General features: G+C 42.9%; 1 protein-coding gene across 1 annotated transcript; it reads right to left on the bottom strand.

The window, feature by feature from the left end:
• Window positions 1-853: 853 nt before the first annotated feature.
• Window positions 854-7,301, bottom strand: CYB5D2 (cytochrome b5 domain containing 2). Its single transcript, XM_075194976.1, has 4 exons — window positions 6,933-7,301; window positions 5,665-5,805; window positions 5,365-5,548; window positions 854-2,477 (listed from the first exon to the last, which is right to left on the bottom strand). The coding sequence occupies exons 1-4, from the start codon at window positions 7,213-7,215 to the stop codon at window positions 2,264-2,266; spliced, it is 822 nt and encodes a 273-aa protein (XP_075051077.1). The 5' UTR covers window positions 7,216-7,301; the 3' UTR covers window positions 854-2,263.
• Window positions 7,302-23,801: the final 16,500 nt, after the last annotated feature.

The raw sequence follows: 23,801 nt of genomic DNA, 5'->3' as shown, positions 1-23,801 counted from the left end.
ATTTAAACAATTCCTCAGTCCCACGTTAATTTAATTACTTGCAGCATACACATGTACTGACCTGTGCAGAATGTTATTAAAGGAGGGGAATGGAAAGGTTAGAGAACTTTTACAATTGGATTATATAAGGCAAGATTTATTTTAACAGTTGCTATACTAATTTTTCATGATATTTAAATTTATGTAGTGTCTAATTTTTTTAGTGGCCATTAAAAGCTATCCCTGATAGTGTAAATAAGAGAACTGCTTTCTTAAACTTACTAGTTGATTAGTGAGTCACTGTCCAGCTACCCTTCTTTTGTACACACTGAAGCTTCAGTGAATGAACGAGAATAGCTGTAGAAATAACTGGAAACCCACATTTATTACAAAAATAAAACCTAAAATTAGCAACATATTCTGTATTATAAAAAGCACTGATTGCTGCTTCGTAATTAATATGTAACACCTTTTACAGCAAGGCTATTTTCTTGACACATTAAGACAAATCACTTATTTAATGGCAGTAAATTTAGGAAATATATTTAAAGGAGGGGTCTCTTCTTTACAGTACTTGTGGCAGAAAATACAGTATTAAATTAAAACTAATCAGGACAGTCATGAAACTAATCTTTTTCTGTTAAGGTTACCAAGCCCAAATTATAGGTCAGCTTTTTTTACACCCATTTCTTATTTGATGTTAAAATACACCCTATAGGTAAAGTGTTTCAAATCAAACAGCGATTGATATTAAGCGGAACATCTCTAACATGTACCTGGTTTGTTGCTGTGGTCTTTTTTTGGCCCCAATACTGCACCATTTGTGCTAATTCATGGTGTGGATTTCATAAAGTTGCTGAAGTTGAGCAAAGTATTTTGGTATTTAAAAGGAAATATATTTTTTATTTTAGTATATCTGATTGTGATTGAATGGGCAAGACAAACAAAACTGCATGGTAGCAGTCACCTTATGCATTAATCATCATCATCGCCATTTATATAGCGCCACTAATTCCGCAGTGCTGTACAGAGAACTCGCTCACATCAGTCCCTGCCCCATTGGGGCTTACAGTCTAAATTTCCTAACACACACCTGTTAGCAGCCAATTAACCTACTAGTATGTTTTCAGAGTGTGGGAGGAAACTGGAGCACTAGGAGGAAATCCACGCAAACACGGGGAGAACATACAAACGCCTCACAGATAAGGCCATGGAAGGTATTTGAACTCATGACCCCAGTGCTGTAAGGCAGAAGTGTTAACCACTTAGCCACCGTGCTGCCCACAATTATCTGAGCCTATTGAACATCATTAAAATATATCCAATACATTATTCATATTGGTAGCCTGCCAGTCAGATGCTTAGGAAATAGTTTGATCTCACCAATTCAAATGTATCCGATTTGTAAAAGCTGCCAACTGTTCAGAAGGAAAATTAAGAGTACTGATAGCCTTTCTTTTTATTGAGCCATAGAAGAGGTATCAGACTCCCCGTTTAAATCATTTTGAGCAAGATGGAAATGTAAAGGCAAGGACCTTGCAACGTTGGGTATATTCAGTTGGTTCTATAGTAGATCAAGACTTTTTTTTTTATTTTTTTTTTAGTGAGGGTTAGAGGAAGGGTATGTGCATTTTGTTCAATTAAAGTTTATTGTACAAAATCTTGTATTTTTTCAGTTGAACTTAATCTTGTTATTTGCAATGGACAGAGTCCCTGCAAGTCATTTCTTACTATCTCGGAGTGCTTAGGGTAATATGCACTGTCATTAAAGCTTCCCATTGGAGCCGGTTATTATATTAAGAAAATGTCATAGTGTCTTGGACTAACTTTTTATTGTAACAAGCCCAGGTTCGGGATAGCTTGCTCCACAGGCAAACTATAATGTATAGTGTCTGATCTAAGCAAGCTGGTGGTTTTGTTTTTTCTTTATGAAAACATGGCATATATCTGGTAGAAAAGGTGCTTTTAAAATTATTCATAGATGTCTACCAAAATTGCATATTTAGACTTGTACAATTTGTATTATTTATATTCTATTGCCGGGCTGGAACACAATACACGTGTATACAATCTGACACAGCCATTTGTGGGTATAACTCTTTACTGATGGTACACATCACTTTAGCTGGGGTAATGGTTCTAGTGGCCATGTAGCTTCTCCGTGAAGAATCCATCTGTAAGTCATGACCATGTTTTGGAAGGTAAAAGTGAGGATAATCCAAAAAACCTAGTAAAACCTGTAGTGCTTAGGTAATAAACTATTTACAAATAAATAATTCACTGTTTAGTCTTTAAGTAAGCACCAGTCAAACAGTGGGTTGCAGTCTTCATATTCATGCAATGAGGGGTTATCGAGATCTCCTCTGTCATTGTGTTGTGTAGAGTCTGGTTGTTCTGAGGGGGGGCCATTTGTTCTAACGCACACGCAGCGATATCCATCATACCCTGCTAGATACATTTTTCTTGGAACACCAATCCAATCCCTTTTTATGCCACCACTAAGGAGACAAAACAGATATAGTACAATGTCAATATTTCTGATAAAAGCAAGATCTTTATACAATAGTAAGGTTAGGACACGTAATATGTATATTGTTACCAGCTGCCTCTATATCTACTTATTCTGTTTCTATTTATCACTATTTTTCTTGGAATGGGCATACAAGTATTATTTAGTATTTATAAAGCCCCAATAGTTTATATTGCATTGTACAATTTTTAAGGTGTACAACAATCACAAGAACAAATGGATAACAAAAGGTTTAAGCGGACTTGGTATAAGTAAGTGCCTGGTACAGCTTGAAATCTTAAGGGTAAATACAATTAAGTGTCCATAGGACAGTTATGGAGCACACTGCTTCGCTACATACATTTCTACAGACGCCTGCATTATAAATTAGAAGAACTTGTGACAGGTTCAATAGAAATCCGACATGTGTAAAAACTATTCTTAACCAGATGCTCCCTCATCAGCCCAACTAATAATAAGGGCAGGATCATCATTCCATACTACTTAGTTGTTCAAAAACAGATGTTTATAGTTTTCTGTGTGAAATGATTTAGACCTCTGTCTTAAATTCTGACAAATTTAGGGTATAGCTTTCACAATCATTGTCTGCTGTGACTTTACATACAGGTCTTTGCATGTTACAACAGTGGCAGCTAGTGGATGGGGATACATTTATAGTGTATTTGCAAATGTGTATATATATATATATATATATATATATATATATATATATATATATATATATATTGGAATAACATTTCCATATATTGTAAGAAAAAATATTCTGAGAAGCTCTTATCAATGCATTTCATAATTTCTTTTTCTTTTAGTCAGTGTTGGAGAAAAAAAAACAAGTGTTCCTAGCAAGATTTTGTGTGGTTGTTGTATAGTTATAGATGCTACATGCAAGAGTTATTACAGTGGGGAAAATTACCTTCACTGTACTTGTAAAAAAAACAATAGAAGAAAAGAAAATGTAGGCTTAATGTGACAATTAGTAATATCTGCTGATTATTTCACCACCTTGATTGTATATATTTAAATATATAATGAATTGGGAATTGTCCTCTTATCTGCTACACGGTTTTGTTTTTGTATAGTAATATTAATACCGCTGCCATGGACTCCAGCACACACAACCATGCCTGGGTGGGCAGTCAGAGAGATTTGGGTTCTAGTGACTGACCAGAATTTCTCACTTAGTGCAAAATTCAATAAAGAAGCCTATACTTCTGCATTGAGTACTGTAAATCCTATGATATCATCAGCGATTTTCCCTGGGGGGTAAGGAAGCCAATGTAGCTGTAAGTTAGAGCTGCCTCCGATCTCCCCTGCTTCTCAGCTGTTAGATATAATTGAACAATATTGAATATAAAATACCTAAGACAGGCTGTCTAAGAAGCTAAAAGTAAAATGATATATCTTTAAATAGCACATTCATATTTGGTAGCCCTATACCCAAGAGCTTGATAATTAATTTCTGGAGTACATTTCTAGACTATTGGAAGAACTATGGAAAAGTTTTTGGGGGTAAGATCGCTAATTTTATCTATTTTTTTCCCTATAGAATGCACTTAAAGAAAATGAGTTAAAGCAGCAATCACATGTACAATTTTTTTTCTTTTAAATAGCAATTTATTTAACTTTTAAGCATGCATTTTGCTTAGGTATTCTACAAATCATTATCTCATTTTCAAAAACACTCAGGTTAGCAAACAAAAGTGGCTGCTAGACACAGGCTCATAGCTCTCAGCATGTCATGTAATGTGATGGTGGAGAAAGAGGATGTTGCATTGCAGACAGAGCTCAGAGAGGAGTTCCGAAGCCTTGCCTCACATGCCATGTGACTGGTTGCCATGGTAGTACAGAACCATAAATCATTATAGCAGCTTAAAAAATGGGAATAAATACCAACATTCTTCTGATAGTCTGCCACATTGATTTATGTTTTTAGAAAGAAAAACCCTGTAAGTACACAACATTCCCAAACAAAAGAGATGTTTTCTAGGGTACACAAAACCTGTATAAGCATAATTCCACTAAAAACTGAAAATGCAATTTTGAGTGGAATATCAGAAATTACTTACCTGGCATTTGTGTGACCAAGGGCTTCTTCCAGCATTGCTGAACCCACAACTGCTGGCAATGTGTTGTTGACAGACTACAAAGATGTCTTAATGAAAAAGACTATCATAAGGAGTAAAGACAGTGCAGATGTTGCAGGACTCTCCATGTTAAGGCCAAGCCTGCCTTTTTCAGGCTGACCACTAGCAACACTGCAAGCAGGAGCAAGTTAAACAAAGCTGGGGCCCATGGAAATAATTTTTTTTAAATTGGGATTTACTTACAATATTCTACCCACTTTTTTAAAAAGTAAGTGGGTGTGTCATAAACAGGTTGAGAAAAAAATATATAGCTTAAATAAAATTGAGGTTTTATAAACAGTAATATTAACATCAACATTCCCTTAAAATAAAGTTAAGTTTCCACAATCTGAAAACAAACTTTATTGATCCACTTTTAAAACAGGTTCACAGAGAAGTTTTTGTTCATTTGTGAATCTCACTGGTACATTTTTGGCACAAAAAAAACCCCCCCAGAACCGGACTTCTATGAATTTGGCTCTTGAAGATTATTCTACTTCGGTACAAAGAACCATTCTCATGTCAAATGGATACTTTGTTAAAAAAAATATTACTTTGTAATATTATGTTAATGTTCTTAAACTTTTATTGACAATATAGCAACTAGGAAAGTCATTTTCTCTGAGCAGTGTCCATGTCAAAGCTGCTTTTAATTGTGTACTTGATTTAAAACTGATAAAATTCTGTACAGGGAAGGAAACTCCATACATCATTAGTGTCCCTGATGCTTACCTGTTTTTGGAACACCAGACTCTACTAGTACCAGAGCTAAATTCTGAGTTACAGGGTGGGAATTGCTTATTCTCATCCTGTCTCTGTTCTTGTAACTTTAATCCAATATCAATGACTGCTAATGCATCTTCAAGAGCTTTGGTGGGATTTCCATCTTCATCATAAAAGCGTCCTATCAGTTTACCTAAAAAAAAACCACATTATTTAGTTTCACTAAATATTTTTTTATTCTTTAAAATAATCTACTAATTCAAACAACTATCCTGATTGTATAAAATATCTTCTATACTGATGACATACCAATCACAGCATAATTCTTATGATAAAAGTTAAGCCAGTTTTTGAGGTGCAGCATCTGCATGGGTGAAAGTTCAGATACATTATCCACAAGACCTCCTTCTGTGAAGTCTCCAGTCACGTAGGCTCGAGAGGCATCTCTTGCTGTTAAAAAAGAAGTTTAAATTTATAGTTGTCATTTTTCTTTATATTAGCTAAGTTTCTTTTATGAGTGTTCCAGTGTTGAATTAATTTACATGGATTGTGCTTAGATCCACTAGAACACTTTCCAATACTATATTGTACTTGATATTAGAAAATGGTTTAGGGCACTTTTCTTACAATCACAAGGACGATTTTGATTGAAACGATACTGCATCCATCCAATACTTCAAGAAAATTGTGTGTGTGTGTGTGTGTCTACTGGATTATTATTAAGCAATCTCTTGGCACATGCCCAATATATAAAGTTTATATTGTTTTGTGAGTGTACAAATGTCAACAACAAAAATTGTCTGAAAATACTTAAATTAATATTCAAATATAATTATATATATATATATATATATATATATATATATATATGTATATATGTATGTGGGTACTTTGACAGTTCTACAAACTTTTAGGTGGAAGTATTTTTTTATAATAGAACCTACTTTAAAAACCACAATACAGGATATTACATATGGAGGTAGAGTGATAAATGGTTAATATATACTGAAATACATTAGTGCTCCAGTCTGAGGTTTTGCTAAGTGCTGTCTTGAAAGCAGTTATGTAATAACATCAAACATGTAACTGATATATAAACCGGTATTAGATGTAAAAAGGCTATTGTATAATACATTATTGCAGTCCATAATCACTTTTAGAAAAAATATATTGGGGCAAGAGACTAAATCGTCTTATGTAGAAGTTGCAAAGAGAATATCTCGGCTGAGGGGTTCTGATGTAGCTATTCTTGATGAAAGCCAAAGGTTTTAGGATTAAGGTTTGTGGCTAATATCTGCTTCCACTGTTTGTGAGGTAGGTACACATATAATACTAACACTCTCTAAGGACATACAAGTGATGGGCAAGGAGCTCAGGCTCTGCGCTGTTCTCAAGACAGACGGACCTAATTGCTTACTCCAGTACCAAATTCAATTATTAAATATAACACAGTGGCTCATAGGAGAGATTCCCTATGTTCTACAAATAGCCCGATGCCAAGGGGCGTCACAGGCATATAACAGACACACGATTGTCTGCCTCGTTTATAACTCAATGTCAGCATTAAGTACTAGTACCTGCAAAGAAGCTGTAGGAACCCCCAGGGCCGTAGTGCTTGCTTCCCTTCTGCACATCAAATACCTGTCCTAGCACAGCCAGGTATATCCCAGGACTGCCAGGTCCCCCATGGTAACTGGACAGCTCCTCCTTACTAAGCAGTCTCCCCCCGCTCAGGCTCAGCCTGCACTTCTCTGCAAAGAAATAGCTCAGCCCCGGGACATCGGAGAAGGACCATGGATCCGTGCGCATGAGCAGCACTGCTGCCAGACATAGTGCAGCGGCTGCCAGGTACCCCAGCATGGTGCCAGTGCACCAACCACGCCAACCTCTCACTAAACACCGATACACAGCTTCTTCCGGCTACTGCAGAGGGAGGAGATAGTATTTGGTGGAAATACAGCTTGTTTAGACAGCCACCTGGTGTGGAGAGATGGAACTACAATCCTCCTCAGTATCAGAGCAGAAATTCGTTTTTAATCCAACATCTACAGACAAATATAGTAGACAAGTTAACCCGTGCATGATACTCATGCATTCTAGTCAAATCAAGCTACTTAAGGTGTTAAAAAGGTTCTTGTCATGCATTTGGGCCATAGCCCAGGCCTCAACCACCAACCACTCCCCACTGTCACCCCCGGCAACCACCAACCACTCCCAACTGTCACTTCTCCTTCAAGAAATATATATATATATATATATATATATATATATATATATATATATATATATATATATATATTTTAAATCTTTATAAACACTTTTAACAATTAACAAATTAAATTAACAAATTAAAAACATCTTAGTATACCAAATTTCAGCCCTTTTTGAGGGGTTTTTCCCACACACACTAAGAATTTAGTAGGTCAAGTTAACCCGTGCATGATACTCATGCATTTTTTTGTCAAATAATGTCAGTATACCAAATTTCAGGTCATTCGGATGAACCCTTTCTGAGAAAATTGTTTTTTCCACAGACACACACACACTAACACACGCCGCTACACATGCAAGGGCGGATCTAGAAAATGTTTGTTCTTCGGGGGGATGTTAGGGCGGGGCGATTTAGGCCCCACCCTTTTTTCGACTTCTGAGGCTGCCGGGGGCTGCACAGTATGTGCAGGTCCGCTCGGCAGTGACAGGCAGGGACAGTGTGCTGCCCGGCTGCTCTGATTGTGTTTAAAACACAGCAGCACACTGTCCCTGCCAAACGGACCTGCACATACTGTGCAGCCGTCGGCAGCAAACCCCTGCTGGGGGGGGGGCGATTGCCCCGATCGCACCCCCCTGGATCCGACACTGTACACATGTGTGTTCATGAGGTAAAATTACCTCACGAAAATGAGTTTGACCCCTCAACTTGTCAATAATGTCAGTATACCAAATTTCAGCCCTTTTTGAGGGGTTTTTCCCACACACACTAAGAATTTAGTAGGTCAAGTTAACCCGTGCATGATACTCATGCATTTTTTTGTCAAATAATGTCAGTATACCAAATTTCAGGTCATTCGGATGAACCCTTTCTGAGAAAATTGTTTTTTCCACAGACACTAACACACACTAACACACGCCGCTACACATGCAGGGGCGGATCTAGAAAATGTTTGTTTTTCGGGGGGATGTTAGGGTGGGGCGATTTAGGCTCCACCCTCTTTTCGACTTCTGAGGCTGCCGGGGGCTGCACAGTATGTGCAGGTCCGCTCGGCAGTGACAGGCAGGGACAGTGTGCTGCCCGGCTGCTCTGATTGTGTTTAAAACACAGCAGCACACTGTCCCTGCCAAACGGACCTGCACATACTGTGCAGCCGTCGGCAGCAAACCCCTGCTGGGGGGGGGGCGATTGCCCCGATCGCACCCCCCTGGATCCGACACTGTACACATGTGTGTTCATGAGGTAAAATTACCTCACGAAAATGAGTTTGACCCCTCAACTTGTCAATAATGTCAGTATACCAAATTTCAGCCCTTTTTGAGGGGTTTTTCCCACACACACTAAGAATTTAGTAGGTCAAGTTAACCCGTGCATGATACTCATGCATTTTTTTGTCAAATAATGTCAGTATACCAAATTTCAGGTCATTCGGATGAACCCTTTCTGAGAAAATTGTTTTTTCCACAGACACTAACACACACTAACACACGCCGCTACACATGCAGGGGCGGATCTAGAAAATGTTTGTTTTTCGGGGGGATGTTAGGGCGGGCAATTTAGGCCCCACCCTCTTTTCGACTTCTGAGGCTGCCGGGGGCTGCACAGTATGTGCAGGTCCGCTCGGCAGTGACAGGCAGGGACAGTGTGCTGCCCGGCTGCTCTGATTGTGTTTAAAACACAGCAGCACACTGTCCCTGCCAAACGGACCTGCACATACTGTGCAGCCGTCGGCAGCAAACCCCTGCTGGGGGGGGGGCGATTGCCCCGATCGCACCCCCCTGGATCCGACACTGTACACATGTGTGTTCATGAGGTAAAATTACCTCACGAAAATGAGTTTGACCCCTCAACTTGTCAATAATGTCAGTATACCAAATTTCAGCCCTTTTTGAGGGGTTTTTCCCACACACACTAAGAATTTAGTAGGTCAAGTTAACCCGTGCATGATACTCATGCATTTTTTTGTCAAATAATGTCAGTATACCAAATTTCAGGTCATTCGGATGAACCCTTTCTGAGAAAATTGTTTTTTCCACAGACACTAACACACGCCGCTACACATGCAGGGGCGGATCTAGAAAATGTTTGTTTTTCGGGGGGATGTTAGGGCGGGGCGATTTAGGCCCCACCCTCTTTTCGACTTCTGAGGCTGCCGGGGGCTGCACAGTATGTGCAGGTCCGCTCGGCAGTGACAGGCAGGGACAGTGTGCTGCCCGGCTGCTCTGATTGTGTTTAAAACACAGCAGCACACTGTCCCTGCCAAACGGACCTGCACATACTGTGCAGCCGTCGGCAGCAAACCCCTGCTGGGGGGGGGGCGATTGCCCCAGATCGCACCCCCCTGGATCCGACACTGTACACATGTGTGTTCATGAGGTAAAATTACCTCACGAAAATGGAGTTTGACCCCTCAACTTGTCAATAATGTCAGTATACCAAATTTCAGCCCTTTTTGAGGGGTTTTCCCACACACACTAGAATTTAGTAGGTCAAGTTAACCCGTGCATGATACTCATGCATTTTTTTGTCAAATAATGTCAGTATACCAAATTTCAGGTCATTCGGATGAACCCTTTCTGAGAAAATTGTTTTTTCCACAGACACTAACACACACTAACACACGCCGCTACACATGCAGGGGCGGATCTAGAAAATGTTTGTTTTTTCGGGGGGATGTTAGGGTGGGGCGATTTAGGCTCCACCCTCTTTTCGACTTCTGAGGCTGCCGGGGGCTGCACAGTATGTGCAGGTCCGCTCGGCAGTGACAGGCAGGGACAGTGTGCTGCCCGGCTGCTCTGATTGTGTTTAAAACACAGCAGCACACTGTCCCTGCCAAACGGACCTGCACATACTGTGCAGCCGTCGGCAGCAAACCCTGCTGGGGGGGGGGGCGATTGCCCCGATCGCACCCCCCTGGATCCGACACTGTACACATGTGTGTTCATGAGGTAAAATTACCTCACGAAAATGAGTTTGACCCCTCAACTTGTCAATAATGTCAGTATACCAAATTTCAGCCCTTTTTGAGGGGTTTTTCCCACACACACTAAGAATTTAGTAGGTCAAGTTAACCCGTGCATGATACTCATGCATTTTTTTTGTCAAATAATGTCAGTATACCAAATTTCAGGTCATTCGGATGAACCCTTTCTGAGAAAATTGTTTTTTCCACAGACACTAACACACACTAACACACGCCGCTACACATGCAGGGGCGGATCTAGAAAATGTTTGTTTTTCGGGGGGATGTTAGGGCGGGGCAATTTAGGCCCCACCCTCTTTTCGACTTCTGAGGGCTGCCGGGGGCTGCACAGTATGTGCAGGTCCGCTCGGCAGTGACAGGCAGGGACAGTGTGCTGCCCGGCTGCTCTGATTGTGTTTAAAACACAGCAGCACACTGTCCCTGCCAAACGGACCTGCACATACTGTGCAGCCGTCGGCAGCAAACCCCTGCTGGGGGGGGGGGCGATTGCCCCGATCGCACCCCCCTGGATCCGACACTGTACACATGTGTGTTCATGAGGTAAAATTACCTCACGAAAATGAGTTTGACCCCTCAACTTGTCAATAATGTCAGTATACCAAATTTCAGCCCTTTTTGAGGGGTTTTTCCCACACACACTAAGAATTTAGTAGGTCAAGTTAACCCGTGCATGATACTCATGCATTTTTTTGTCAAATAATGTCAGTATACCAAATTTCAGGTCATTCGGATGAACCCTTTCTGAGAAAATTGTTTTTTCCACAGACACTAACACACACTAACACACGCCGCTACACATGCAAGGGCGGATCTAGAAAATGTTTGTTCTTCGGGGGGATGTTAGGGCGGGGCGATTTAGGCCCCACCCTTTTTTCGACTTCTGAGGCTGCCGGGGGCTGCACAGTATGTGCAGGTCCGCTCGGCAGTGACAGGCAGGGACAGTGGTGCTGCCCGGCTGCTCTGATTGTGTTTAAAACACAGCAGCACACTGTCCCCTGCCAAACGGACCTGCACATACTGTGCAGCCGTCGGCAGCAAACCCCTGCTGGGGGGGGGGCGATTGCCCCGATCGCACCCCCCTGGATCCGACACTGTACACATGTGTGTTCATGAGGTAAAATTACCTCACGAAAATGAGTTTGACCCCTCAACTTGTCAATAATGTCAGTATACCAAATTTCAGCCCTTTTTGAGGGGTTTTTCCCACACACACTAAGAATTTAGTAGGTCAAGTTAACCCGTGCATGATACTCATGCATTTTTTTTGTCAAATAATGTCAGTATACCAAATTTCAGGTCATTCGGATGAACCCTTTCTGAGAAAATTGTTTTTTCCACAGACACTAACACACGCCGCTACACATGCAGGGGCGGATCTAGAAAATGTTTGTTTTTCGGGGGGATGTTAGGGCGGGGCGATTTAGGCCCCACCCTCTTTTTCGACTTCTGAGGCTGCCGGGGGCTGCACAGTATGTGCAGGTCCGCTCGGCAGTGACAGGCAGGGACAGTGTGCTGCCGGCTGCTCTGATTGTGTTTAAAACACAGCAGCACACTGTCCCTGCCAAACGGACCTGCACATACTGTGCAGCCGTCGGCAGCAAAACCCCTGCTGGGGGGGGGGCGATTGCCCCGATCGCACCCCCCTGGATCCGACACTGTACACATGTGTGTTCATGAGGTAAAATTACCTCACGAAAATGAGTGTGACCCCTCAACTCGTCAATAATGTCAGTATACCAAATTTCAGCCCTTTTTGAGGGGTTTTTCCCACACACACTAAGAATTTAGTAGGTCAAGTTAACCCGTGCATGATACTCATGCATTTTTTGTCAAATAATGTCAGTATACCAAATTTCAGGTCATTCGGATGAACCCTTTCTGAGAAAATTGTTTTTTCCACAGACACACACACACTAACACACGCCACTACACATGCAGGGGCGGATCTAGAAAATGTTTGTTCTTCGGGGGGGATGTTAGGGCGGGGAGATTTAGGCTCCACCTCTTTTCGACTTCTGAGGCTGCCGGGGGCTGCACAGTATGTGCAGGTCCGCTCGGCAGTGACAGGCAGGGACAGTGTGCTGCCCGGCTGCTCTGATTGTGTTTAAAACACAGCAGCACACTGTCCCTGCCAAACGGACCTGCACATACTGTGCAGCCGTCGGCAGCAAACCCTGCTGGGGGGGGCGATTGCCCCGATCGCACCCCCCTGGATCCGACACTGTACACATGTGTGTTCATGAGGTAAATTACCTCACGAAAATGAGTTTGACCCCTCAACTCGTCAATAATGTCAGTATACCAAATTTCAGCCCTTTTGAGGGGTTTTTCCCACACACACTAAGAATTTAGTAGGTCAAGTTAACCCGTGCATGATACTCATGCATTTTTTTGTCAAATAATGTCAGTATACCAAATTTCAGGTCATTCGGATGAACCCTTTCTGAGAAAATTGTTTTTTCCACAGACACACACACACTAACACACGCCACTACACATGCAGGGGCGGATCTAGAAAATGTTTGTTCTTCGGGGGGGATGTTAGGGCGGGGCGATTTAGGCTCCACCCTCTTTTTCGACTTCTTAGGCTGCCGGGGGCTGCACAGTATGTGCAGGTCCGCTCGGCAGTGACAGGCAGGGACAGTGTGCTGCCCGGCTGCTCTGATTGTGTTTAAAACACAGCAGCACACTGTCCCTGCCAAACGGACCTGCACATACTGTGCAGCCGTCGGCAGCAAACCCCTGCTGGGGGGGGGCGATTGCCCCGATCGCACCCCCCTGGATCCGACACTGTACACATGTGTGTTCATGAGGTAAAATTACCTCACGAAAATGAGTTTGACCCCTCAACTCGTCAATAATGTCAGTATACCAAATTTCAGCCCTTTTTGAGCGGTTTTTCCACACACACTAAGAATTTAGTAGGTCAAGTTAACCCGTGCATGATACTCATGCATTTTTTTGTCAAATAATATCAGTATACCAAATTTCAGGTCATTCGGATGAACCCTTTCTGAGAAAATTGTTTTTTCCACAGACACACACACACTAACACACGCCACTACACATGCAGGGGCGGATCTAGAAAATGTTTGTTCTTCGGGGGGATGTTAGGGCGGGGCGATTTAGGCCCCACCCTCTTTTCGACTTCTGAGGCTGCCGGGGGCTGCACAGTATGTGCAGGTCCGCTCGGCAGTGACAGGCAGGGACAGTGTGCTGCCCGGCTGCTCTGATTGTGTTTAAAACACAGCAGCACACTGTCCCTGCCAAACGGACCTGCACATACTGTGCAGCCGTCGGCAGCAAACCCCTGCTGGGGGGGGGGCGATTGCCCCGATCGCACCCCCCTGGATCCGACACTGTACACATGTGTGTTCATGAGGTAAAATTACCTCACGAAAATGAGTTTGACCCCTCAACACGTCAATAATGTCAGTATACCAAATTTCAGCCCTTTTTGAGAGGTTTTTCCCACACACACTAAGAATTTAGTAGGTCAAGTTAACCCGTGCATGATACTCATGCATTTTTTTGTCAAATAATGTCAGTATACCAAATTTCAGGTCATTCGGATGAACCCTTTCTGAGAAAATTGTTTTTTCCACAGACACACACACACTAACACACGCCACTACACATGCAGGGGCGGATCTAGAAAATGTTTGTTTTTCGGGGGGATGTTAGGGCGGGGCGATTTAGGCCCCACCCTCTTTTCGACTTCTGAGGCTGCCGGGGGCTGCACAGTATGTGCAGGTCCGCTCGGCAGTGACAGGCAGGGACAGTGTGCTGCCCGGCTGCTCTGATTGTGTTTAAAACACAGCAGCACACTGTCCCTGCCAAACGGACCTGCACATACTGTGCAGCCGTCGGCAGCAAACCCCTGCTGGGGGGGGGGGGGGGGGGCGATTGCCCCGATCGCACCCCCCTGGATCCGACACTGTACACATGTGTGTTCATGAGGTAAAATTACCTCACGAAAATGAGTTTGACCCCTCAACTCGTCAATAATGTCAGTATACCAAATTTCAGCCCTTTTGAGGGGTTTTTCCACACACACTAAGAATTTAGTAGGTCAAGTTAACCCGTGCATGATACTCATGCATTTTTTTGTCAAATAATGTCAGTATACCAAATTTCAGGTCATTCGGATGAACCCTTTCTGAGAAAATTGTTTTTTCCACAGACACTAACACACACTAACACACGCCGCTACACATGCAGGGGCGGATCTAGAAAATGTTTGTTCTTCGGGGGGGATGTTAGGGCGGGGCGATTTAGGCCCCACCCTCTTTTCGACTTCTGAGGCTGCCGGGGGCTGCACAGTATGTGCAGGTCCGCTCGGCAGTGACAGGCAGGGACAGTGTGCTGCCCGGCTGCTCTGATTGTGTTTAAAACACAGCAGCACACTGTCCCTGCCAAACGGACCTGCACATACTGTGCAGCCGTCGGCAGCAAACCCCTGCTGGGGGGGGGCGATTGCCCCCGATCGCACCCCCCCTGGATCCGACACTGTACACGTGTGTTCATGAGGTAAAATTACCTCACGAAAATGAGTTTGACCCCTCAACTCGTCAATAATGTCAGTATACCAAATTTCAGCCCTTTTTGAGGGTTTTTTTCCACACACACTAAGAATTTAGTAGGTCAGTTAACCCATGCATGATACTTATGCATTCTAGTCAAATCAAGCTACTTAAGGTGTTAAAAAGGTTCTTGTCATGCATTTGGGCCATAGCCAGACCTCAACCACCAACCACTCCCCACTGTCACCCCCGGCAACCACCAACCACTCCCCACTGTCACTTCTCCTTCAAGAAATATATATATATTTTTTTAAATCTTTATAAACACTTTTAACAATTAACAAATTAAATTAACAAATTAAAAACATCTTAGTATACCAAATTTCAGCCCTATCTGAATTTTTTTTCCCACACACTAAGAATTTAGTAGGTCAGTGTATAACTCCGCCCAGCAGGTGGCGCTGCAGCTTGGTTTTATTTTTTACACACACACACACACACACACACACACACAGACAGACTAACACACGCCACTAGACATATATATATTAGATAGAGCTGCTTGGGCTCGGTTTTCTGAAACCGAACCCATCCGATCTTAGGGGATCCGAGTAGGCTCGCAAGCCGGCTTTGTACTTTTGCTCGTCCTCAGATCTGAATCGAGGCAAAACGTCATCGTTGCGTTGTCGGATCTCACAGATTTTGAATCCCATAAGTACCTCCCTCCCCAGGAGATCCAGCGCCATTGCTCACACAGAAACAGGGGTAGCATCATCATATTAGAGATGTTCACTGACCCCCGTGTTTTGGTTTTGGATCTGGATTAACTTTTTGTTTCGGTTCTGGTTTTGGCAAATCCGCTCTCGCGTGTTTTGGTTTTGGATCCCTATTCTTTTTCTAAAATCACAGTTTTTTTTTTTGCTAAAATCACATAATTTGGCTCTTTTTTTGTTCCTACATTATAATTAACCCCAATAACACTAATTTTCAGTCATTTCCAGTTAATTTTGAACACTTTACAGGTCACAATATTATTTTCATCCACTTTCAGACACAGACTACAGTGAACTGTCTGGATGCTAAGCGAAAGAGCAACAACACAAACACACGGCAGTTCCATAGCACAATCTAGTTGCCACACAGCAGTGGCAGAAAAGAAAAGTGGTGCAAGATGAAATTGTCCTTGGGCACTCCCACCCACCCTTATGTAAGACATTGAAAAGGACATGTACAGTTTAACAAAGCAAGTGCTCCAGTGAAAAGGACTGCTTGGTTTGTTAGGGCCTCCACAAAACAAGCTAACAATGGGCTTAAGGCACCTAAGCAAACAGTGCTGTTAATGAACTCTACTGTGGCAAGTCATGCACCAGTGGAAGCAATTCTTGTCAGTGATAAGAAGAATTCCATTGTCATGAATGGGCATAAGACCAAAATATCCACCTCTTAAAATCAGAAACTTATGCTAAAAAAATAACAACAAGCAGCCCAGGAGCAGCTACCTCCCTTCTCTCAGCTAGATCCCAACACCTGCAATCTACAACCCCAACGCCTTCATCATCAATATCCTCACAAGTGATCGGTGTTAGTCCTGCATCCAAGTTTATAAGGCGAGATGATTCCTCCCCTATTAAGGACTCCTCAGAAGAATCATTGAGCGTTAGGCCCACTGCTGCTGCTCCTGCTGCTGGGGGTGGATCTTCAACCCAGAAGCAGACCAAGAAGAAGACTACTAGTGGTTTACAACAATTGACTGGTAAACAATCCTTTGCAAGAGGAAGCAAGTATAGCAGCTGTCACCCAGTTGCACAGCGGATCACAGGCGCCATGGAGACTATACTAGTATTAGATCTGCGTCCAAAATCCACTATTAATGCAACAGGAATAAGGCAGTTAAATGAGGTCCTGTGTCCCTGTTACCAAATTCCATCTCAACCACATTTTACTAGACAAGCAATTCCTCACCTGTACCAGGAGGTTACAAAAAAGAAAATAATTTAGATACAAAATGCCATTCTACCCACTGTACACTTAACCTCAGATATGGGGACAAGCAGAACTGGGAAAACTAAACATCATATCACTGTGACAGCCTACTGGGTTGATAAATTGCCTTCAGCAGCAGGAACAGCAACAGCATCTAACAAAAACGCCAGATCTTTCAGAGGCAGGCTACTCTGAGTATCATCTGCTTCACCAAGATGCATACCACTGACAACCTGTTTGAAAAACTAAGGGATGTCATTGCAACATAGCTTATCCTGCTTGAACTCTCCTGAGGATATGTGATTTCTGCTAACGACCACCAATATTGTTAGAGCATTACAGCGGGGGGAATTTCTCACATTCCCTGTTTTGCTCACACAATCAACTTGGTGGTACAGAACTTTTTAAAAAATGACAGTGACATGCAGGAGATGCTGTCTGAGTCTCGAAATATTTTAGGTAATTTTTGGCATTTTGCAACAGCATGTAGGAGATTGCAACAGCTGCAAGATGAATAGAATTTCAGGGGGAATGTACTTTAGTCCAGCGCAGTGGAGAATACTTTCCGTGTTGTGCAAGGTGCTGAAACCACTTGAAGTAGTCACCTGTGAAGAGAGTGCAGACACTGTTAGCTTGAGTCAAGTGATTCCCCTAATTAGACATTTTGAAAAGCAGCTAGAGAAATTGAAGGACAAAATGAAACAAAGCATTACCGCTAACTATGTTGGACTTGACAGCTCAAGTGGTATACGACACAACAACTTCTCCTCCTACAGTTTCTCTGGCAACTGCTTCTAGGAAAAAACTTAGCTTTCCCAAGACACCCAGTGGTGAAGCAGATGAGTCAGCACACCATTTTGACATTTGGTCTTCGACCAGACCAAAGAATTGGTCAAAAATCGTGACAGCTATGCCATAACATGAACTACAAATTCCATGGGAAAGGCCATTACCGACAATTACATCAAAGTACACAGACTTCTGTGATGGTGGATTCCAGTGGGGATGAATTAGTATTGTTTGAGGATGATGTACACACTGATGAGGGTGAATATGATGACAGTGTAGATTGCAGGTGCTGAGATCTAGCTGAGAGAAGGGAGCTAGCTGATGCTGGTATGCATGGTAATATTTTGGGTAGAATAGCATGTTGACAACTTTATGTTTTTCTACAGTAAACTTTCACCTTTATTAGAGAGGTGTTTTTTTTTACAAAGGTACAAGTTTTACATTTTTGTTTCCCTGACTTAAAACCATTATGCACTTGATCATAGGCTTTAGCACATGAGGTAGAGGGATTAGTATCATCATGACTGAGACTGAAGAGTTACAAGAACAATGTGACTGGAGACTGGAGAGTGATGACACTGCCACCCCTCCTGTTTCTGTATGAGCTATGGCACAGTAGAATGTCACTGGAGACTTTTAATAACACTGACAGCCCTATTATTACAATTTCTGCTTCAGCACTAAACACTGCCACCTCTCCTATTTCTGAATGAGCTATTGCACAGTACAATGTGACTGCAGATTTTGAAGAATAATGCCAGCCCTATTATTTCTATTTCAGCAATGAAAATTAGCAATGGAGCTGCCCTGTTTGTGTGTTAGCTATATAACCGTCAGATTTAGAACAAGACTGCCAGCCCTATTATTTCTATTTCAGCAATGACCATTAGCAATGGAGCAATGGAGCTGTCCTGTTTGTGTGTTAGCTATACAACACAATACAATGTGACTGCAGATTTAGAACAAGACTGCCAGGACTATGATTTCTATTTCAGCAATGACAGATAGCAATGGAGCTCTCCAGTTTTTGTGTGACCTATAACTCAGTAGAATGTCACTGGAGACTTTGAAGAACACTGCTACCTCTCCTCTATCTAGTGCAGTTGGACAGCGTCATGGCTAGAAATGAGACTGCCAAGAACCGTGCTACCCCTTGTGTCTCTCTATAAAATGGCGCTGGATGTGTGGTACTTATAGAGTCCAAAACTTGCGAGATCCAACAACGTAACAATAACGTTTTGCCTCGTTTTCAATTCTGAGGGTGTGCAAAGTACTGAGCCGGCTCGGCTTGGTACTCAGATCTGCTAAGTTCGGGTGGGTTCGGTTCTCGGGCATCTTTAAAATATATGGGGCTTATTTATTATACCATCCGGAAATTTTTTCCGCTTGGTTTGGACATTTTCAAATAAAGTTTTTTTAAGAAAAGCCTAACGCCCGTTCTGTGCCAATTTAACAAGCAGCTTGATCCTGATAGCTAAAGCCATCTTAAGATGGCGTTAGCCATTTTGTGTTATGAGGAGAGAATTGCAGGAGAGGGGTCTTCGGATCCCTCGCTGGCACTCTTCATGCTCTCCCCTCCATTAGGTAATGAATATGGCTCTGCGCATGTGCTATAATAGCGATGTAGGTGCAAATACAATGGCACTATGCTGGAGATCCTCATACTTTCCATCCAAGTCTAGGTCAGTTTTCTTCATCCCAGGGAAAGTGGGCATTCCACTGGATAGATGCCCTTGCATATGCAGGTTTAATAACAAAGAGCAGTTGTTTGTATGTATAGTTTGCAACCAGGTCCAGACTGGGACTAAAGATCAGCCCTGGCTTTGAAAGCCCACAGGCCCACCTGCTGTGGGTTCCATGCACGGTATTGTTGCACGCTGATGTAGCGTTGCTGGTGCAGTGAAAAATGAAGCTTCAGCACACACTTATGTATCATGCTTGGCAGAGCCGTAACGACGGCGGTGCAGGTGGTGCGACCGCCCCGGGCGCAAGCCCAAGGGGGCGCAGCCGCCCGATACCTGCCTTCGTGCCCAGAGGAATCGCCGCTCTAATTCAGCTCCCCTACAAGCAACAATCCATTCCCGGCAATGCAGTGGAACGCATGTGAAAGTAGGAAGTTCGGCATTTGGAACGCATTTGCGTTCCAAATGCCGAACTTCCTGTTGTTGGAACGCACATGCGTTTCACTGCATTGCCGGGAATGGATTGTTGCTTGTAGGGGAGCTGAATTAGAGCGGCGATTCCTCTGGGCACGGAGGCAGGTATCGGGCTGTGGGTGATGAACTAATGCTCCCTTTAAAATATGTAATTGATCAAAAAGGAGTGGTGTGTGATTTGTCCAGAGACGTTTATCAGTCCACCCACGATGGCCCCTGTGAGTCAACAATGGTTCTTGATTCGCGTTGACGGCAATTGAAACAATTTAAAGATGACATTTTACGAGGTTCTGAAGGACTTTTTTCATTTGCACTAAGGGACTAGAAATTCTAGCGCAACGCAGAGTTGTAAGTAGATAAAGAAGAGTAGTCTCAATTGTGGTATATATTGGAACATATATTGTATTAGGTCCCCAATTACCCCTTACATAATGTAACACATGTATGATCCCTACTGTATCTAGTAAACCACGTCATTTATAGAAAAACATCTACCAATTATTACCATATATATATATATATATATTGTTATGTGCGTATTGTCGCTAACCAATAACGATTGTCGAACCTCGATTTGTGTTTCCAAAGCACAAAGATTTATTCGCAATAAGTAGAATAATATGCTCAAGCGGATTAATAGTAAATACAGCCGTTACTTATCGCAGGCGCTCTGGATCCAGTGCAGTCATTCAATCCTGAAGTCTGGGGACAAGATGTCTGCACTCTGGATCACAAGCTGCTGCTTATATACACAATCACATACAGTAAATACAATGAAGATGGAATAGCTTGCATCTATTGGTCCAGGTCTCAGGAAGGTCCAAAGGGTCGTCATCATTGGCCAGTTCATACAAAGGAATCCAAAGGAGGGGGTCATCTCAGCAGGGGGTATGCTCTGCTCTTCCCGCCAAGATTCCTTAGTCTTAAGTAGTTCATAATTCCCTATCATTCATAACTTGCGTATGCACTCTGCGATTCCCTCGCAGAGTGAACCAAACAGTAGGATATGTGACAAGGTTCCTTATGATACCACTCATGATGTTATTCCTTCAACCCGTTCCGTGTATTTCACTAGTATGCATGTAACTCTGATATAACATATAAATACTACTATATTTCGACATAACTGACTATGTGTTGCAACTACCATTAATGTGTACTATTTTATAAGTATGCGTGTTTGTGCGAATGTATGGTAAAAGACCGATTACTGTTGCTGCCACGTGTAGTGGATGCGTACGCCCTTTCACGCCGTAGCGTGCCCTTGTACGCCGTACGCCGTAGCGTACCGTACGCATCTTTTCAGACAAAGACAACCAAGTTTGCTCGACTTTAATTGAAATGACTTTATCCAATTTGCTGACTTCGACAGTTCCACCCTTTGATAGTGTAATAAACTATCACCCAATCACCGTTTCAAGTTCAGGATCATACAATACTTCTTCACAGACCATGATCTCGGTATCTGGTACCACCCTTTCAGTCTCTTTTTCAGTGTTACTCCTATGAGACCATTTTCCACACTTCAACACAGTAGGAACACATTTGACAACTAAACCAATTGCTAAGATGACACCCAGTATAAGGAGAAGGAGCTTACCTACACTCGCAATCATTTCCTGTACCCACTCCCCCAGACCGGAGAACCATTTTGCTGGGTTCAACCATGAGAACCAACCCACCACCTTTTCCCCGACCTCATATAACGAAGAATTATGGTTCTTTCGAAATTCCCATTTCAGCTGCAAAATTTCATCCATCTTCCGGTCTATAACATCTTTAGGGTCATCCGTATTATTAGTAATGTACGTGCAACATTTGACACCGAACTGGGTGGCCAGTGTCACACAGTACCCACCAGTAATAGAGGTGAGATAATTTAGTACCAGTCTATGTTGCACCAACTCTTTCTTGTACGCTTGTAGCTCCCTTCCAGTATACCTGAAAGTGTCATCATACATCTCGGTGATATTATCTATTAATTTGGCTAGGTCTTGGATATATTTAAAGTTTAATGTTCCCCGAGCAGTCCTGGTGAGTTCTAGAGCAACCATAACTTGGAAACCAGCAGTTTCACTAATCAATTTTGTAGCTATGGGTTCCCAGGAATCATATTTCTCTTGCCACGGTGTTCATACTGTGTGTGTATGTATGGTGGCGATGTAGTCTTGTGAATACCAACCATTTCTTCATGAGTAACGGTCATGATTTCAGGAACCAGTTTAGCTAAGAAACACAAGCCCTTGGAACTCGAAGTTACCCAGGAATAAGCTTTTCTTCCACAAACAAAATACACATCCTCAGGGAGAACATAAGGAACAGTATGCCCATGAATTATATCACACAGAGTTTTGATAAAACTACCCATGCCTAGTGTCTCCATCTGCTCTAGACACGTGTCGGCATTAATGACATTTTCACATATATCTGTAGAGACTTTTCCAATGGATACCTTCTTATGTTTGGTTATACGCCCTAACTTGTGACTTCCATCAACATTTCTGCCTAGTAGTGACCTTGTGAGTCTTCCTCTAAAATGAGTGTGGCGAGCCATTGTCTGATCTGATAGGTCAGCCTCTCAATTCTCCAGGCGCTTTGCATGAGATATGTTTAAGCACAGCAAAGATCTGCCTATGGAGTATTGTCGAAGCGTCAGACTAGGGGACCTAGTGTTATTGTACCTCCCTTCTATGGGCCTCCCACCCCTCAATTTGAGTACTTCGGATATGTTTAGGGGAAATGGCACTAGTCCTATGTTATGCTGTCCTTGAGGCACGTGAGAGCACACCCAACACTCGGTTTGGTTTAGCACCTTACCCACCAGGGAGTGATAATCCTCCAAAGGATGCCCGCCTATATTCAGAGTACTGGGGGACTGGCATCGTTGGATGCATCTCTCTTCAACTAGGGAGTCGCAGAACTTGCAGATACAATACTCATCAGACAATAGCCCCTCACACTGCCTCCGAGTTCCTGAGCTAGCAGACCTTTTCCTAACCCCTGGACCAAGTTTGATAATGGGCTGCTCAGAGTATCCTATTAACTTTTCTTCGGCCTCCATTTCATCCGTATCACTCCCAGAACTCTCCTCTGTCCTCCATCCTCCTTCACAAAAATAGAATGTCCTAGAAAAAGTAAAAACAAGGAAAATCCTGGAACAAAAGAAAAACAAAAACCGCCACTCCATCGCTGGAAAGATAGTTCTGAGGCAACGTCTCTGGTTCAGGTGTCTCAACTGCAGGCTTTAGGTCTCCCGGAACAGGCTCACAAGTGACAGCTCTATGTCATCGGTCTGAGTTTTGTCTTGCACTTTCTCCGGATTATGGACTCTCCTGCAGTGGGTGGAATGGACCCAAGTGTCTCTCTCTGCAACCTTCAGTGATGTAGTACTGGTCAGCAGCACTTGGTACGGGCCTTCCCAACGGTCTGTTAAACAACCTGAACGTAAGAAATTGCGGATCATAACATAGTCTCCAGGTTCAACATCATGACAGTTCGTCTCTGGCATACCAGGTGACAGCATTTTTAGTTTTTGTTGTTGTTGTTTTAGCTGTCTACTCATTCTTATAAGATATTGTACAGTCACTTCATTATTACACTTCAAGTCGTCTTGTGGACTCACGATCAAATGAGGTTGTCGTCCGAACAGTATCTCAAAGGGGGACAGATTAAGAGGAGGTCTAGGAGTGGTTCGAATGCTATGGAGGACCAACGGCAAAGCCTCGGGCCATGCCAACCCAGTTTCAGCCATTATCTTACCCAGTTTGTTCTTGATAGTACCGTTTACTCTCTCCACCTTACCA

The sequence above is a fragment of the Mixophyes fleayi genome, chromosome 2, assembly GCF_038048845.1.
Source record: "Mixophyes fleayi isolate aMixFle1 chromosome 2, aMixFle1.hap1, whole genome shotgun sequence".
NCBI classification, from domain to species: Eukaryota; Metazoa; Chordata; class Amphibia; order Anura; family Limnodynastidae; genus Mixophyes; species Mixophyes fleayi.
The sequence above is the reverse complement of the archived record's forward strand: the minus strand, read 5'-3'. Positions and strand labels throughout refer to the sequence as shown.

Bases quoted from the DNA above. Each gene is read 5' to 3' on its own strand.
- CYB5D2 (XM_075194976.1), bottom strand. From the start codon at position 7,215: ATGCTGGGGTACCTGGCAGCCGCTGCACTATGTCTGGCAGCAGTGCTG. The intron at 5,549-5,664 runs GTATGTCATCAG...GTTTTTTTTTAG, and splicing joins TAAGAATTATGCTGTGATTG to GTAAACTGATAGGACGCTTT. The intron at 2,478-5,364 runs GTAAGCATCAGG...TTGTCTCCTTAG, and splicing joins GTCTGGTGTTCCAAAAACAG to TGGTGGCATAAAAAGGGATT.